The sequence below is a fragment of the Nyctereutes procyonoides genome, unplaced genomic scaffold (assembly GCF_905146905.1).
Source record: "Nyctereutes procyonoides isolate TBG_1078 unplaced genomic scaffold, NYPRO_anot_genome, whole genome shotgun sequence".
In the NCBI taxonomy this organism is placed as follows: Eukaryota; Metazoa; Chordata; class Mammalia; order Carnivora; family Canidae; genus Nyctereutes; species Nyctereutes procyonoides.
The window spans coordinates 74,177,729-74,198,061 of record NW_026575052.1 but is presented as its reverse complement, the minus strand read 5'-3'; the positions used below and the strand labels follow the sequence as shown (position 1 = coordinate 74,198,061).

The following is a 20,333-nucleotide window of genomic DNA, read 5'->3' as shown; positions in this document are numbered from 1 at the left end:
GTGCTGCCATCATTGGCATCCATCCAAGTACTCCTCATCTTGTAAAACAGGAACTCTATCCCAGGTAAACAGTAGTTCCCTATTTCCCTCATCCCCAGCCCTTGGCAACCAACCACCATTCTTCCTGTTTCTATGAATTTGACTACACTAAGTGCCTCATAAAAGTGGAACCAGACTTACTTATGATTTGCTTACATCACTTAGCATGGAAAGTTCATCCATCTTGTAGCACATATCAGAATTTCCTTCCTTTTTAAGGCTGAATTATATTGCTATATGTGTATACCACATTTTGCTTATGGGTTCTCTGTCAGTTTATACTTGGGTTACTTCCACCTTTTGGCTATGGTGAATAATAAGAATATGGTGTATATGCCTGTTTGAGTCCTTGGTTTCAGTTTTTGTAGGTATATGTCCAAAAGCAGGCTTGCTGGATCATATGGCAATTATATTTTGTTTTTTTGAGGACCACCATTCTGTTACTCATGGTCACTCTGCCATTTTACACTCTCACCAACAGTACATAAGTGTTCCTGTTTCTCCATATTCTCACCAAAACTTATTATTTTCTGAGTATTTTATCTTATTTTTTTAATATTAGTCATCCTAATGAATATGAGGTAGTATCTCATTTTGGTTTTGATTTGCATCTCCCTAATTTGCATTTGTGATGATGAGCAATTTTTCATGTGCATGTTAGCCATTTGTCTCTCTTCTTTCTTTGCTCTAAGGCATAAATTTCTTTTTAATCTACCATAATTTGTGATACAATCTGTTGAAGTGTCTTCTATCACCATATTTATTCGTCAGGGGCAGTGATGTTATTACAGAGAATCAGTTTTGTGAGGTGAAGGGCTGAACATCTAACTCATAGCTACTAACAGTACACTGAAGACTTCTATATTTCTATAGATATATATACTTCTCTAGCTTTCACTCTGAGCAGTGTTAATTTGTATCCGACTTCCAAAGGCAACTTTGATGAGAGCTTGTAAATATCAAATATATTTACATTTGTACTTCAGTTTTCCTAATTTAAAAAATATAGCTTTATTTTTAGTTATGTATACATTGGTAGTAAATAATATTGTATGAAATTGTTTCATGCTAATTTTATTTTAGTCTCATCTAGATGAATCATTTTTTTAAATCATGGAATTAAAAGTATGAGACTTTAAATGCACCAGAAATACCACATTTCCACTGTCACAACCTGGCCATATATATTTCTGAATGTCAAATAGAGGAAAGATGCAAAGGTCTGTCTTCTATAAAATGTGGAGTATGGTTGCAAAACCAAGTGCACAGAGGAGAATCAGAATGATCGCTGGTGCATTCTTGAGAAGATCCGCTTTGAAAAGCTTCATCTTTGGAAATGGAGATCTAAAAATTGATTTCCTTAAAAATATATTCTTTTGTCCCCATTGTAAAATCTTTATGTACTCTGACATCCCCATAGCTCAGCCTGAAGATTGATAATGTATGTTTAGTCCATTCTTTTCCTTCCAGTCTGCATGTCAGGTTTGTCAAAAATCAAATTTTTAAACACATGAGGCTCAGACTAGGTCTTCTATTATGCTTCAGAGGTCTATTAGTCTATCCCTTTGTTATTCCACACCATCTTGCTTATTAAAATGCATAAGTTTTGTTGTCTGAAGTATATAGTCTCTTCATTTTGATCTTTCACAAGAGTGTCTTGGCTCTTTGTTAGCCTTTTGTTATTTTATATAAATTTTAGATTCATGTGAATATGAATACACACAAATATCCATATTTGCATCCATATATACAAGTATATACCCATCTACCACTAAGGTAGGTATCTCATTTACTGTAATGCAGCAGGTATAAGCCATGCTGGTCTCAGTTTTGTGCAGGAACCTCCATTACTTCCCCTGCTCTGAATTGGCTCTAAGCCAATGAAGTTGTCTCCAGATTTCAACAGAAATTTCCATTTGACAGGGACACCTGGGTTGCTTAGTGGTTGAGGGTCTGCATCTGGCTCAGGTCATGATCCTGGGGTTCTGGGACCAAGTCCCACATTGGGCTCCCCACAGGGAGCCTGCTTCTCCTTCTGCCCGTGTCTCTGCCTCCCTCTCTGTGTCTCTCATGAATAAATAAATAAAATCTTAAAAAAAAAAAAGGAAGAAAAAAATTTCCAGTTGGCTGAATCCATTCCATTTCTGGGTTTGAGACTCTTGCATTTATTTTTTTTTTTAATTTTTATTTATTTATGATAGTCACACACAGAGAGAGAGAGAGGCAGAGACACAGGCAGAGGGAGAAGCAGGCTCCATGCACCGGGAGCCCGACGTGGGATTCGATCCGGGGTCGCCAGGATCGCGCCCTGGGCCAAAGGCAGGCGCTAAACCGCTGCGCCACCCAGGGATCCCTAGAGACTCTTGCATTTAAATACATATTTCAATATTTCATTACACAGTGCAGATATTTCTTCTCAGTTGGTTATAATAATTACATGACTAAAATCTCATACTGCCAAAAATGCTAATCAAAATGATTTTCTGTCCATAATATTTTTAAATGTAAAATATACAATTAACATAAAGGTGTTTTGGAAGTTTTATAACATATGTGATGAAAAATTTTAATATCATTTTTTGAAAGTATAGCCATTCAAAATGTACATCTGTTCCCAAGATGTAAATACTGCTTTGTTCTTTACTGTACTATTTAATGAGCTTCTCTTTAAAATAACTTGCAAAACATTTTAAGAAATTTAAATATTAAATTTGATAGTGAATCCAGCGAGCTTCTAGGATTTTCTAGTCTGGAAATATTATGTTATATTCCAAGAAAACATTAACTATTTTACCATTTTTCGAATTTCCTTTAAAGTGTAGAAAATGCACTTTAATTATATTCTCTCAATTCTCTCTCAAAAAAGAATTTTATTCTTTTGATTGAAAAGCAATTATCTTAGATATTATAAAAGATAATAGGCTTTCAGATCATTACCTGAGTTTGAATTTTAACTCTACTATTTCTCAGCTATGTGACCTGAGACAAGTTAGCTAACCACTCTGTGCTTCTTCTATACATTTGAATTATTGTGAAAATGTATTGATTTAATCCTTGCAAAGTGATTAAAACAGTACTTACCCCATTGTAAATCAACAATTAATATCATCTATTAGTATTGGTTTCATTTTTAACTCTGTTTAGAAAATGAATGATAATGTAAAATATTATTAATGTTTTCACAAAACAGTGATTAGTTGTAGAAAGAAGGCTGACCTAGGTTGAATGAATTAGGACATCCAGCATCCAGAAGTCAAGAACAGTTTTATCCACTTTATATATTCTATCTTAGTTAAAATTTAGAGGAACCTATTCTATACATAAAGAAAGTAAGGTTTTGAGAGGGCAAGTAGTCATGAATTAAGAAAAAATGGAAAAACTAACATTAATAGGATATTTACCAAAATGACAAGCATATACTGAAAACTTTGCTTTAAACATCTCATTTAGTGTTCATACACAAGTTCATATAGGAACTTCAGGATCTCCATTTATCGGAAAAGGAATCTGAGCCTCAGAAAGATTACCTAATTTAACCAAACCACACAGTTGTTACAGATTTTACTCAGGGAGATTTTAAGGTTTTGTTAAAAAATATTTAAAATTTTCTTTTTTGGGGGAATTATTTGTTTACAATCATAAAGTACCTCTAAATATCTTTTTTGAGTCTCAGTTTTAATAATCATCTTCAATCTACAGTACTCCTATTAAATTCTGAAAAGCTGATTGAAATAGTGTATTGGCAATACAGTGCAGAATAAAATTTTACACATCTTACAAATATGAGGGAGTTCAATGGAAAGGGTCAAAGATAATATTTACTATGATTAGACTTGTTTGTATTCATTTTATGCACAAAAGCATAACTTGATCATTGTGTAACCCTGAAATTTGCACATAAATTGAAAATTATATAACAGTGTTCCACAGTAACCTTACTACATAAATAATAGACAAGATTGGCTAATTAAAAAGTCTGAATTAGATTGCTCAGCATTTCTGAATCTCTTATACTTCAGTAAAGCCCATGAATGGTACCAAAATCAGAGAGGTTCTAGAACCTTATATTTTTAAGAAGGCCATGTATTTTCCTCCATGGGATTGTTTTTCATTACATATATTAGTCATCGCTTTAGCCCACTTAATCTACCATAGAATCAAGATAGATCAGTAATAGTTGTAATTAACTGCTTACATTGTTTTTTAGTTCCTGTCCCGGAAATCGATTTTACTAACCTAAAGAAAATCAAGGTCATTTTTTTGCTAACAATTCTAGGGTAAAAGTATAGAAACCTGAATAACGGCAAGAAATAGATGAAAAAGATGTGCATCTGTAGACCAGACATAGGTAGGAATTACGAGGCTTATTTATGAAGCAAGGTGGGAAAGATAAAGTAGTAGGCAAAAGAAGAAAGTGTATGCATTTTTGTTAGGTTTATTGTGTCTGATATGTTGTAGAGAAATCCAATAGAAAATGTATTGTAAGTTTCTAAATTCAGGAAAAGGTATAGATTTGGATGTGGATATCAGATCATCAGCCCCCAGTGGGCAGATAAAACCATGATGCCCAAGGAAGAGCAAAGAGAAATAAAGCAGGATCACAATTTGTTCGGCTAGCATTTAAGGATTGGTCAGGGGCACTTGGGTAGGTCAGTCAGCTAAGCATTGAACTCCTGATTTCAACTCAAGTCATGATTTCAGGGTCCTGAGATAGAGCCCTGCATTAGGCTCCTTGCAGGGGTTGTGGCTTCCTTAAGATTATCTTTCCTTCTACTTCTGCCCACCCCCCACATGCACACATGTGTGCACCTGCGCATGTTCACTCTCTCTCAAAAATAAGTAAATAAATAAAAATTAAAAAAAAATAAAAGAGTTGGCCTAAAGGAGAAGCCAAGATCAGAAGGAAGGTGAAGAAATGGCAAAGTACTAGGAATGTTATTCCTTTAGCCAAAGAGCTCAAGAAACAGAGGATTTCAGAATAGATGGCCTTTTGGCCATACCAGAGGTAACACTGAAGTCCCAAATAGAAAGGGTTGATACTTCTTTTAAAATGGTAGTCAGAACTCATCAGATTGATGAACAAAGGTTCTGTTCCTGGCATATGAAGAATAGAAAAGAGGTGGGAATGGGTGAGGACTTCTGAATCCATAAACCACTAAAAGCATTCATGCATAAAAGTATCACATTCTGAGTTTTGTTCTTGGTGGTGTTTTATTTCCTTATTATTTTTTCTTCCTTCTCAGGCCATCTAATAATGTTTTTCTGTCTAAACCTTTAAGTCACTGATTTTAGATATTGCCTAGGGCTCCACAATCTATTGTTCTTAAACAATATGAAGAATTTAAAGAAAACTGGATATTTAACATGTATCTAGATCTAAAATAAAAATAAAAGTGAAAATTTGAGTCTCATGTCTGAAAAGAGAGGTTGAGATATATCATTTTCTTTCAGACAAACAGAAACAGTTCATAAAGTCACCTTTTTGTGTAAAAACATGAAAAAAATAAGTCATTAGGAGATTTTCCATTTAACGGGCACTTTGACCCTGTGCATCATGGGTTGAATCTCATTTTTCATATGTTCATAAACTCTTACTGTACACCAAGACATGGTCCAGTAACTCTGAGAACACTTCTGATAATCTCAACACAAGCTGAACTTTGCTATGACAGAGATCACTGGGGTTGCATTTTCAGATGTCTTGCTAAGAATTGTTTGATATGTGCATTGACCTTCTTAAAACCTACCATATTTTTCTAACATAAGATAGATTTAAATGGTCCTGCTGAATAGAAACTATGAGATGTATTGTTAATTTCCGGATGTTTGAAAATACTGGTCATGCGATATTAAGCTGTCAGCAGAGTTGAGATCTCCTTTCATTTGCAAACTTGCCCCTGAGAGCATTTCTAGAGCAAGAGAGCACTCAAGTGAAATAAGCAGTTCATCTGTGAAGGAAGATTTGGGGTGCATGATTTTTTTTTCCAAAATGCATTTTGCCCTTTTTCTTTTCTACTCAAGATGTTGCTCTTCCTTCCAATAGATCTGAACCTTCCATATTTTCAATATGTTGCCAAACTTACTTGTTAAGGAACTGGAGAAGAATGGAGTTTTATGAAGGAAATTCATAAAGGAATTGCTTTGTCTCAATCAAGTGGTCTGGTGTGTCTTTCTATTTGGTTAAATGTAGCTGAGATGATAGACACTTTGAAAGGCCATCAACTAAATAACTATTAAATATTTATTAATGCAACACTGGAAGCTAGGGCTAATTTTTATTGCTCTCTGACAGCAACACATAAATATCTTCAATTATAGTGCTACACATACTGTTTTAGTAATAAATTTTTATCACTAGGTTATAAATTCTTTAAAGGTAAGAACTATTGTAGTATCTACCATGCTGTCTGATAGTTGCTCAATACATCTTCTTGGAACGAATAAAAGTTTCTAAGCTGATGATATAACTCGATGTAAACATTTAGTACTTTGTATGAGAGAGTGATTTTCAGTATTTTAGAGATTAATATTAAATGGCTTACCTAAGATCACAGAGCGTTTATAAGAATGGGGGTTCAAATCATTATCTTGATCCTCATATTTGGACTTTCCATTAGCAATCAACATTTACTGTTTAGTAGTAATTCTAACTAGACATAAACTTTTACTTAGAATGATAAAACTTTTGAAACATACCTTCCATAAATACTATCCAAATGATAAATTATCAACAAGTTAAAACAGACAAATGACAAGCAAATCACATATCAACAAGTAAAAAGAAATCATGTTTATGGAAAAGTTCCTCCTTGCAGCCATGACAAATGCATCTTCCTGTTTCTCTTTCAGTAAATGCCCTCAGATGCTGATATATGTTTACCTTTATGTGAACACGAGATACAAAGAGTTGTATATGTCAATTTCAGGGATTTTTAAAAGTATAGATCTACCACTGGACAAAATGCGAGTAGCATAATGTTTATATTAAATAAAGAACATCCCTTGGATAAAATGTTTTATGGGGCTTTCTTGAGATTATTTTTAGAATATGTGACCTAAGACATTGACAGTTTTTAGATATTAAATTTATATTGAAATTTAGACTAAAGAAGAATCGACAAAATTATATCATGGGATATGTTTCCTACTCACTAAAACATAAAAATATTTTTTAAAACCCCAAACTAATACTCTAAAATTTTAAAAAAGAGAAGAATATACCAGTCCCAGGATGATGAGAAGGGACTCAAAACCGAGATCATAGGTAGAAAAGCAAATTTCCTAGTGGCCTAAAGGATATGGGGACCTGTACATGGAATATGGTACCTGGGGACTGGATTTTTTAATTCTGTTGGAGAACAGGAGAGCTAAATATGAACACTTTGCATAAAGCCTGGTCCTTTTTAGGGAAGCCTCAGATATTTATTGTTTGTCTAGGGACTTGGAAAAAACAAACGAAATAGGAGTTACCCTCATAAAACCAAAACTGTAAAATTGTACCACACCACATATAGGATAGTAGATGATGTAAGAATGAGAACTCCAACACAATAAATTAATATTAAAAATTTTGGGACCATGGAGACTTCAAGGGCAGTGCAGAATCCAGTGTAAATTTATCCTGTTGGGACCATCTGCTAGTGAGATTATGATACAGAAAAAGGGAAAGCATGGAAAAAAGAATAGGCAGGATGTTAAATAAAAATAATAAAATTAAACTTCTAGAAATGAATAAATTATAGCTGAACATAAGCATCAATGGAAGAGTGAAACAAAGAGTTTAGAGACATAACTGAAGAGTAAATAATCAAATTAATATGAGTTTGGGCATATTAATGGGTGGCTCTGTAAGTTAAGCCTCTGATTCTTGGTTTCTTCTCAGGTCATGTGTCATGAGATCAGCCCCAGCTCTGTGCACAGTGGGAAGTCTGCTTCAAGAATCTCTCTCTCTGCCCCTCCTCTACTTGCATATGCTCTAAATCAATCAATCCTAAAAAATATGAGCTTACTCACTAGAATGCAGCACAATAAAGAGGGAGGGGGGAATGAAATAGTGATTAAGAGGCCCTGAGGATCAGATAAGTAAATTCAACACTTGCTAATTGGAGCTACAGAGGTAGAGACTTAGAGAAAGACACTAGTTGAAGAGATAATACTGATCATTTTTTTATAACTGAAAAATGGCATGACTTTTCAAGTCATTATAGTTTAGAAACACTTAGACACCTCAGTGGCAAGGATCAAACTAGTTCCCAGGGCTTGACATCTGAAAGCATTTTCCAATAAAAGGAACCACGGATTCTTGGAGAAACAGCTGATGACTGATTATAGGACTTGGTCAGGAAACATATAAGATGAGCCGAAAGCAACTTATAGTCCTAGAAAATAAGGTAGTGTGTAAAAAGAAAAGCCGATATTGATGGGGTATGTCAAAGGGACACAAAAGCCAACTGAAAGAGCTCTTCTTTGCCAAAGTTGGGACAATTTGAGCAATAAAATAAAATTGCATTGTAATATGACTCAAATTATAAAATACTCCATTCTGAGTCTAAACTGATATAAATATTTACTGAATATATAAGTAAATGAAAGAGAAGAGACAAATTTCCCATGTGTAAAAATTCTAGATAATTTATGTAGATTCCTTGCCCTGGAGGAGGGGAGTATAGATCCCATAGATGTGGTCTACACCTAGTGATTTCCTCCAAAGAATGTTTACGGAAAGGGATAGAAAGGGAGCCTTATAGAGAAGAATCATCACAAGCATTACACCGGGCAGGTGAACAAGTTCATTGTGAACTCTCCCAAGCTGTGTTAATAGTTATATATTTGTCATTACATGATGAAAATAGCACTTCTAAAGCCATTAATTCTATCTTATCTTGAGAGGAAAACAAACAAAACAATAACAACCAAAAAACCCAAACTCCCATAGAAAGGCATCCTACAAATTACTTGACCAGTACTCTAGGAAAAGTCATCAGAAACAGGGTAAACCTGAGAAACTGTCAGAGCAGAGTCATCTACAAAGACATGGCATTACCAACTAAATAGCATGGTCTTGAAAGGCAGGAAATATGCCCTTTATGTCTTTTATATCTTGCGTATGATTAGTATGTTCTATATAAGAAATGAAGGGGCTTAAAAATGAATGCCCATGTGAAATTTACTGTCTGAAATTGCAGAGCATATTGAATATCACTTGAAGTAGACGGTAAAACCCATGTTTGCCCACAAATACAATCTATAGAATGATTATATCTAGTTCTGTATAACGAACCCTGCATATAAAACTATATTAATCCGAATAGAAATTTAAAGGGGCGAAAGCTTCTTGACTGTCAGTTCTGTTTCAAAGCAGAATAAAGCCAGTTTTAAACTGCAGTCACTTTCAGATTGGTGACAGTTTGTTCAAATCCATAATGAATTAGTCTTACGTATACATCATGCTTTTATTAGAGTAAATATTTCAACTACCTTATTTTATAGACCTTTTCTTGTTGGTAGGATTTTTCAGTTTGTCATGCTTTAGTTTTAGGTCTTTAGGATTCCTGTCATCTTTTTTTCTTTCTTTCTTTTTTATTTTCTTTTTCCCCCCCTTCAAAAGTAAAGTGGGTAGGGGCAAAGGGAGAGGGAGAGAATCTTAATACATAGGCTCCATGTTGAGATCACTCACCTGAGATCATGACCTGAGCTGAAATCAAGGGTCAGATGCTTAACTGACTGAGCCACTCAGGCACCTCAACTTTTGTTTTTTCTAAAATAAATATTCAGTTTAGTATTTTTTTTACATAATCCACTGCCACCAGATTATCTTTAACTATTATGAGCACCGATGTTCTTCCCATTCTTATATCATTAACTATAAATAAGTGAGATTATCTCTCATTCTACATATTTGTCAACCAGGTGAGTAGGTGCTACTTAATCATTTTGACTGAATTAGGAAATTGAAAATGGCTACATACATGTAAGACATTCCCACTAACATAATCTGCCTTTTCTGTTTACTACAATGTTTTTGTTAACAACTGTCTGACTACATTCTTGTCTTAAAGATCTACTTTTGTTAGAATCGTAGGCACTTTTCTTTTTTCTTGGTGCGATGCCTATGCTATAAAAAACTCGTTATTGCTTTCTTTACTGCAGTTCAAAGCACTGACTTGATTTCTTTTCATGTCATTGCTATTCTATATTAAGAAATAAGCTTCATTTAGAGATGTAGTCTATTTTAGTCACTTTTAAAAACTAAAGAATGAATTATTTAAAGTCAAAACACCTTTCCTCTATGGAGTAATTATATATGGCTTCATAGCCTATGGCATGGAGAAATAAAATAATTCCCAATGCATAGAGTTGCATACTAAATAATGTCCACATACTGCTCTGGGTTAACTATAAATTCTCACTAGTGTTAATTAAAAATTATCTGGCAAAGATTCTACTCAATGTACATGACCTTTCTTTCTTTCTCTTGATGATGCCCATAGTTAAAATATTTTCCATTTTCTTAGATGGTTTCTCTTCATTCTCTGTATTTATACTACATTTTACTGGTAAATTATTTCTGGAAATTACAGAAGTTAAAACTTGCATTTTTATCAAATCTGTGAGATTTGCTATTTTTCTTCATGGAAATACTACCTAACTTTGAGTAAATTACCCTCACCACAGGCACATCAGCTCTGGACCTATAATAATCTAGGTAACAAAGGAATTGTGAGCTTTATTTAATTTGTTGAATGAGATAAAATAATTTGGGACCTTTCATGTAGATCTTTAAAGGTATGAAATATCATCATTGGACTTCCTGTGATTTAAAATTATATTCAAATATGCAAATTTCTATAGATTGTTTTGGGTAATATGGACTTTTAACAATATTGGCTCTTCAAATACATGGGAATGGAATATCTTTCCATTTTTTGGAGATCATCTTCAATTTCTTTTATCAGTGTTTTATAGTTTTCAGAGTACAGGTCTTTCAACTCATTGGTTAAATTTCTTCCTAGGTATTTTATTATTTTGGGTGCAATTATAAATGAGATTCTTTTCTTTTTTTTTTTTTGAGATTACTTTCTTAACTTTTTTCTGCTACTTTATTATTAGGGTATAGAAATGCAACAATTTCTGTATATTAATTTTGCTTCCTGGGACTTTTCTGAATTCATTTAGTAGTTCTAGCAGTTTCTGAGTGGAGTCTCTAGTGTTTTCTATTGGTATCGTTTCATCTGCAAATAGAAGTTTTACTTCCTTACTTCCTTATTTCCTTGTCTGATTGCTGTGACTAGTGCTTTCAGTACTACCTTGAATAAAAATGGTAAGAGTGGACATCCTTTTCCTGATCTTAGATGAAAAGCTCTCAGTTTTTCTCCCTTGAAGATGATATTAGCTGTGGATTTTTCCTATATAACTTTTATTATGTTGAGCTATGTTCCCTCGGAATCTACTTTGTTGATAAAATCCTGAATTTATGCTCTACTTTGTCAAATACTTCTTCTGCATCTCTTGAAATGATAACATGGTTTTTGTCTGTCTCTTATTTATCTGATGTATCATGTTGATTGATTTATGACTATTAAACCACACTTGCATCCCAGGAATACATACATCCCACTGGATTGTGGTGAATCTTTTTTTTTTTTTTTTTATGTATTTCTGGATTCAGTTTGCTAACATTTTGTTGAAGATTTTTACATCTATGTTCAGAGATATGGGCCTGTAGTTCTCTTTTTTGGTAATGTCTTTATCTGGTTTCAGTGTCAGAGTAAAGCTGGCCTTGTAGAATGAATATGGAAGCTTTTCTGCCTGTTTTATTTTTTGGAATAGTTTGAGAAGAATTGACCTTAACTCTTTAAATGTTTGGTAGAATTTACCTGTGAATATTGGTAAAGTGACCATACTACTCAAAGGATCTACAGATTTAATACAGCCCCTATCAAAATACCAATGAAATTTTTCACAGAACTAGAACAAGTATTCCTAAAATTTATATGGAACCACAAAATACCCAAATAGCTGAAGTAGTCTTGATAAAGAAAACAAATCTGGAGGCATAACAATCCCAGATTTCAAGGTGCACTATAAAGCCATAGTAACCACAATGGTAGGGTAATGGTACAAAAAATAGGCATATTGATCAATAAAATATAATTGAAAGTCTAGAAATAAACCCACACTTATTTTGTCAATCTACAACAGAAGAGATAAAAATATATAATGGGGAAAAGAGTCTTTTCAACAAATGGTATTGAGAACACTGGACAACTACATGGAAAAGAAAGAAACCGGACCACTTTCTTAAACCAACACAAAAATAAACCCAAATGGATTAAAGACCTAAATATGAAACTTGAAACCATAAAATTCCTAGAAGAAAACATGAGCAGTAATTTCTTTGACATCAGCCATAGAAATATTTTTCTAGTTATGTCTCCTCAGTCAAGAGAAACAAAAGCAAACTAAACCAAAATAAAAAGCTTATGAACAGCAAAGAAAACCATCAACAAGGCCAAAAAGCAATCTACGCAATGGGAAAAGATATTTTAAAATGACATATCTTATAAGGGGTTAATATTCAAAATATAGGAAGAACTTACAGGAAGTGGACTTTTTTCAGTTTTTTTTGTAAATTTATTTTTTATTGGTGTTCAATTTGCCAACATATAGAATAACACCCAGTGCTCATCCCGACAAGTGTCCCCCTCAGTGCCCGTCACCCAGTCAACCCCACTCCCCGCCCACCTCCCCTTCCACCACCCCTAGTTCGTTTCCCAGAGTTAGGAGTCTCTCATGGTCTGTCTCCCTTTCTGATATTTCCCACCCATTTCTTCTCCCTTCCCTTTATTCCCTTTCACTATTTTTTATATTCCCCAAATGAATGAGACCATATAATGTTTGTCCTTCTCCGATTGACTTATTTCACTCAGCATTCCACATCGAAGCAAATGGTGGGTATTTGTCATTTCTAATGGCTGAGTAGTATTTCATTGTATACATAGACCACAGCTTCTTTATCCATTCAGCTTTCAATGGACACCGAGGCTCCTTCTACTGTTTGGCTACTGTGGACATTGCTGCTATAAACATCGGGGTGCAGGTATCCTGGCATTTCACTGCATCTGTATCTTTGTTTTTATATATATATAAATTTATTTTCTATTGGTGTTCAATTTGCCAACATATAGAATTACACCCAGTGCTCATCCTGTCAAGTGCCCCCCTCAGTGCCCTTCACCCAGTCAACCCCACTCCCCGCCCACCTCCCCTTCCACCACCCCTAGTTCGTTTCCCAGAGTTAGGAGTCTTTCATGTTCTGTCTTCCTTTCTGATATTTCCCACTCATTTTTTTCTCCTTTCCCCCTTTAGGACCTTCTTAGGTAGCAGAGTGAGCCGGAAGCCTAGAGCACTTCACCTGGGGACGGCAAATGGGCATGAGCACCATCACCCTTATAGTCTCATCTGGTATCAAACACAAAATAAATTATTTTGCATTAACCCCCCCCCAAAAAAAAACTCAACACCAAAAAAACAAATAATCACATTAAAAAATGGACAGAGGTCAATATTATTAACCATCAGGGAAATGCAAATCAAAACAATGAGATACCACTTTAGACCTGTTAGAATGGCAAAAAACTAAAACAACACAGACATAAAGGAATAGCAAATGTTGCCAAGAATATGGAGAAAAACAACCCTTGTGCACTATTGGGAATGAAGATTGGCACAGCCACAGTAGAAAACAGTGTAGAGGTGCCTTAAAAACTTAAAAGTAAATTATCACATGATCCAGTAATCTTACTACTAGATATTTATCCAAAGCAAATGAAAACAATTATTCAAAAAGATATATTCACTCTTATGTTTGTTACAGCATTATTTACAATAGCCAAGGTATTGAAGCAATTCAAGCATCCATTTGTAGATGAATGGATGTGATACACACACACACACTCCATACCCTATACATAAAGATGTACACCCATTCATTATATATATATATACATATTATATATAAATATAGACAGACACAATGGAATATTATTCAGCCATTTGCAACAACATGGGTGGAACTAGAGGGTATAATGCTAAGTGAAATAAGTCAGAGAAAAACAATCATATGATTTCATTCATATGTGGAATTTAAGAAACCCAATAAACAAGGAAAAAAAGAGACAAACAAAAAACAGACTCTTAAACACAGAGAACAAAATAATGTTACCAGGGAGGAATTGTATCAGTGGGGGTGACGGAGGATGAAAGAGATGAGTGGGATTAAGAATACACTTACATGACCGTTGAGTAATACATAGTATTGGTGAATCTGGGAAGCCTGGGTGGCTCAGTGGTTGAGCATCTGCCTTTGGCTCAGGTCGTAATCCTTGTCTGGGGATCTAGTCCCACATCGAGTTCCCTGTGAGAAGCCTGCTTCTCCCTCTGTCTGTATCTCTCTCTCTCTCTCTCTCTCTCTCTCTCTCTGTCTCTCAGGAATGAATAAATAAAATCCTTAAAAAAATAAGAATTGGTGAATCTCTGTATTGTACACCTAAAGCTAATATAATACTGTATGTTAATTATACTTCAATTAAAAAGTGTGACTTGCTTTGCAAATTCTACTTATATTCCTAACTTCCTGTAAATGAAGGCATTATGCCTTCAGTAATTATACCCATAATTTATTAAGCACAAACTATGGATTAGGTACTATGTTTAGCCTAAAAACACATCCCACACTCCTGTTTCGAAGGGGCTTGGAGTCTGGAGGGTCAGACAGACATATAACATGGCTCTTATAAGAGATGGCAAACAGTTAACATAGGAATGGAAAGGTTCTTGGCTGGCATGAAACAGAGTACCCAACCTGGGGCTTGGCTGACAAAGAAAAGGCAAAACGAGGGAAGAAAGAAGGTGTTTCGCTGAGTCTTGAGGCTGAGCAGACCAGCAGGAGCACAAGAGGAAATGGTCAGTGTAGGTAAAGGAAGTAGCATGGGTGCACACATAGAAAGATGAGAGCAAGTGTTTTATTTATGAAACCTTCAGTAGTAGGAAATTCTGTAGTTTTGGTGCAGGCACTTATGAGGTCAGTTGCAGAAAATGAGACTAGAAAACTAAGCAGGAACCAAAAGCAAAACATTTTTAGTGTCTGGATTAAGACACTGGATTTAGGGAATGGATGATTTTGAAATCACAGCCTAAAAAATTGGACGTGGGACTGAGAGTGGGGAGGTATCTAGAAGTCTGCCTTGGACAGCTATTAAAATCAGTAACCTATTTAAGTATAGAATCTATAAAACCACTAAAAAGAATATTAAAATTGAATGACATATTATAAAAATGACCTTGTTTTTGTTTTCTTCCCCAGTGGGAGAGACTTCAGAGATTTGTCCAGAAGCCACTGATTTGTTGTGCCACGACAAGAAGTGTATTGCATCCCACCGTATCTGCAACTATAAACCAGACTGCTCTGATGGATCTGATGAGGCTCACTGTGGTAAGTGGATTTGGCTGCTCTGATGCGAGCGTTCAGCACAGATTTCACTTTTTAAGGAAAGGAACACATTGGCATCGATGACGGAGGAAATGTTCTTTTCCTGCACTAGAGTATATTTAAAATAGCCAAAACAGTTTTTTCCCACTTCACTATACACATAGCCAAATTGCAGCCCTGTCAACAGTTTTACCCCTATACTAAAAGCTGCAGCCAATCTTGTCACAAAAAAGTTGCAATGTGTCATTGTGCAGAACTGCATGGGAGGGGGTGTCAGAATTTTAATTGCCAGAAACTGACCTATCCATTTACATTTCTTTATTGATTTTCATTTCCTTTTCCAGAAGATGGTTAATTTTATAGACGAGGCTAAAAATGAACACGTCAAATGAATACTAGTTTAATGATTAATTTTATCAACTATATTGCCCTGGGAAAAGAGAACTAGATTGGGCACTTTCATTTCTTTATTCAAACTTTAATTCAAGTGATATCTTCAAGTCATGTAAAAAACCAAGTATGTAGTTTTAAAACATGAACATATATTTAAATCGGAAAACATTTTTATTTCCTATTTCTTAGTGATGAGCATTCATAGGGAACCTCGCTACCATTCAGGCTACCTGTTGCAGTTAGTGTTTGCTCTATAGCAAATAGCAAACTACCCTAAAAGTTAGTAGCCTCAAAAAGTTTCATTTTTCTCTCAATTTTGTGGATCAATAATTCAGAAAGGAATCAGCGAGACAAGTCATTTCTCATCCACATGGCTCCAGCTGGAAGAGCTGAAACTGGAGGGTCACTTTCAAAATGGCTTCATCCCTTCCATGTTTGGTGCATCGGTACTCTTTGGTCTCTCTGTCTGGCTTGACATAACATCTCATCCTCCAGGGTAATCTAATGTGGCTTGGGCTTTCCATAAAGGAGCTGTCATAGGACAGTCAGATATCTTGCATGGGATTGGCTTTTAACAGAGTAAATGCCCTCTCAAGAGCAAGCATTCCAAAAGTCACAGAAAAGACAAGAAGAATTCCTGTGATACAGCCTTGGAAATTCTAAACTGTCACTCTTGGCTCTTTCTAATGGTCAGGCAAATTAAAATGTCTAGCTTAGATTCAAAGAGATTAAAGGGATAGACTCCACCTTTGAGAAAATGTCATGTATGTACAGGAAGGGAGTACCACAGAAGTCATGTTTAAATTTTATTTTTAACTGAATGTCATTTTTATTCCTTAGGATCTTATAGTAATGATGCCTCAGAAGTTTATCTTTTTTTGCATATATTACATTTATAAAATTGTGGTAAAATATACATATTATACAATTTACCATTGTAGCCATTCCTAACTGTATAGTTCAGTGGCATTAAATATATTTGCATTGTTGTACAGACATCACCACCCTTCATCTCCAGAACATTTTTCATCTGGAAAAATGGAAACTTTATACCCATTAAACAATAATCCTCCATCTTCTGTCTTCACCCCTGAAAGTCACCGTTTGATTTTCTGTTTCTATGCAGTTGACAATCTAGGTATCAAAGACAGTATTTGGAATCATACCATATTTGTCTTTCTGTGATCTGCTTAAATTTCTTAACACATTAATGCTATATTTTAAATTTAAGTCAAAGTGTAAAAGGGAGTGAAAATCACTGGCACTTCCTAAAACTACTATCAATGCCACAGTATTATAAACTTAATTTTATAAATTATTGTGTATTCCCTTTATGATATATGTATTCTCAAATGAAATTTATAATACATTGAAAAATACTTCCTGCTGTTCTTTTTTAAAAAGCCTATATTTAATATAGGTTAGTTTTTTCCCCAACTGTTCATTCTAGCTTTTTAAAAGCACATCAAAAAATACAGTTTTGATACTGACTGTAGAGAACGGATTCCAATGGAGCTCTAAAAAAACGCTCCAAAACATTTGCGGAATCACTCTTTTTCCCACTAGGCATAACAAGTAGAGTATTTAAAAACCACCATCGAAATAAAATGAGGAGTCTAAAGGAAAAATAATTTGAACATAATGACATCGACATGCATAATCCAGTGAGTGGAAAGGACAGCTGTCACATGCACATAGAAAAAAGAGTTACAGAAAGTAAGTTTTCTTCCTCTCATTTTAAGATGCACATGTATTGGAAATGTTTATATAAAAAATACATTCTTCCATTTATTCCTATCCTTAGCATGGTCTAGGAACAACTTTCTAAATATTGAATGTATAAAGATAAGACATTTTCTTAGACTTCAGAAACTAACTTTTTACTTTGGGAGGGAACTGGGGGTATATTAAAATGCAGTTTCTTTGCTTTTTGAAAAAGTTGGTCATAAAAGAACTATGATTACTTTTGAAATGTAACCTGTGCCATTAATAAAAAGGCCATCACAGTTTATTTGGTGAGTACTAATGAAGAATATAGTGTGTGTGTGAGCTCACATGTGCATATGTGCATCCATGTGCCCATGCAACATAAATATTGGCTTGTAAAACAAACAGTTACTAAGTATTTTGCTTTTTCAAATGTGAATGCTGCTTTTTTTCCCCCTTGGCTTCACTCATTTTTTCTCTCAGACTGCCATATATGATTTTTATTTTTCCCACAGCTCTTTGTATTGATATAAAAATACACAAAGAAAGTTTTGATTTTCAGAGCCTGAGTCAGTTGCATACTCATATTTGTTTATGTTACCTACAGCTTTGGTGTCCAACTGTATGCAGTATTTTATTGTATTAAAATTAAAACAATATGTTGACAAATGAAATAGTCACTTTCCTTAAAACCTTTGATAGACTTTGTCCAAATCCAAAAAGAGCATTACAAAACACACAGGGGTATACAGGTGACTCATTGATTCTACAAATTGATTTCATCAGTATTTTTTGTTAGTCTTTTGAATACATTGGAGGCATCAGGGTTAGGTTCCTGCAATCAGATAATCTGTTGTGGATGATGAAGTAAGTTACAAAATTTTCAAAATGACCTTTGGACAAATATAGAGGAAAAATGGACCTTTGGTTTATTAAACTGCAGTCTTCATTTTGATGTTGACCCCTACATGTTGAGCAATTATTTAAATTCTGAGATTCATTTCCTTATCTTTATATTAGATATATTATAAATCACATCCATTCTATAGAGCACTTTTAGAATTAAATGATGTAAAGAGTATATTTGTTCAGTCTTCTAGGATTAATAATGTTATCCTCTTCTACTTCATTATTTTTATACTCTTGAAATTTGTTAGTCATAGTGGATGTATTACATGTTATTTATATAAGTTCAGGAATTCTTCATAAGTAAACTTTTACTATAAGTTATAAACAAAGATAAATATTCTCTTTGCATCTCTAACTCCTGTTGCAAAAATTTGTGGTTTAGAATAAATGAAATTGATTCTTTTTCAAAGAAACAGTTAAGTAAAAAAAAAAAAGTGTTCTTTTCTGACATGGAAGAAAATTATTCCCTCAAGTCTGTATTAAGTGTGCCTTGTGCAGGGTGTGGGTGGGTGTATTCTCTATTCTCTGCTGCCTTTTACAACAGTTGGCAAACATCATTATCCATAGCCTTCTTTCCCACTGAACCCAGATTTTTCAAAATTGTTCTCAATGCAGCACTCTATGAGGCCATTTCATGCTGAGGAGAAAGTATTAAATATCCCTGTCTTATGCATTGTGGTATAGTAAACTAAGGCAGATATGTGAATATGATGAATTAAAAATAACTAATTATAGGGTCAGTTCTTAAAAATATATGAGTAAGTTGATCAGTATTTACATTAATCATACCACTGGGAAAATGCTATTTGTTTAAATATTGTTGGTACTGCTTTGAATCTATTTGAGAAATTATGGCAAATATCACAATTTAGAAAATATTTTATCAAAAGCAATAACCATTTTGAAAATACTGACCACAATAATCATCATCAAGAAATAGTACAAAGTTCCTTGTATCATTTACCATTTAATAGTTATATATAGAATTACTTATGGATGTAACAGTTCAGTAGTGATACTGCCCACATGGAAATGTTTATAGTGATTCAATGGTAAACATTACAACGACAATCCACAATAAAGAAGTAATGAATTTCCAAATGAATAGAAATTATAATCAATGTTAAGTGCCATAAAACACACATGCACATATACTCTGTTATGGGCTGGAAAGGGAAAAATAGGATGCAAGCTGAACATTCAAATATAAGTATGATTTACTAGATGGCATGAAGGAGATAAATTGATTAATATACTTGTAGCAGAATCTTCAAACTCAACCAGTTAACATCATGGTAGTTCCTATTGGTTGCCTGTACCCCTTTTTGTTTCTTAAAAACAGAACCCCCAATTTTATTTGGGGTGGCATTGTGACTAACTACAAATACCATCTTCTCCAGACTTCCTTGTAGCCACCAGAGGCCAATGAGATAATGTGGCAATTTGAAAGAAAAACACCAGACTAGGGGAAAAAAGTCTTTTCTCCTTTCCTCTTCCCACTTCTTTCAATTCCTTGAATAACATGTGCTACTAGGAAGTACCAAAATCATCTTGCAACCATGAATGAGCTTGAGGATGACAAAACGACAGAAAGAACAGATGGAAAATATGTGCTTCACAACCACATAGTTGAACCACAATACCAACCTTAAATGGACAACTTCCTGGCTTCTTTTAATTGAGATGAATTAATTCCTGTCTGTTTCAGCTCCTCGTACTTGGGTTTTCAGTTGCTTGGAACCAACTGCATTTTTAACTAATACAATAAGGAAAATGTATTATCTCACATAGAGGT

General features: G+C 34.3%; 1 protein-coding gene across 1 annotated transcript in view; it reads left to right on the top strand.

The window, feature by feature from the left end:
• Positions 1–20,333, top strand: part of MALRD1 (MAM and LDL receptor class A domain containing 1) — a 761,302-nt gene that overhangs the window by 518,807 nt on the left and 222,162 nt on the right. The window contains 1 exon segment of the mRNA XM_055332672.1: positions 15,404–15,532. Coding sequence (XP_055188647.1) covers positions 15,404–15,532 — 129 coding nt within the window.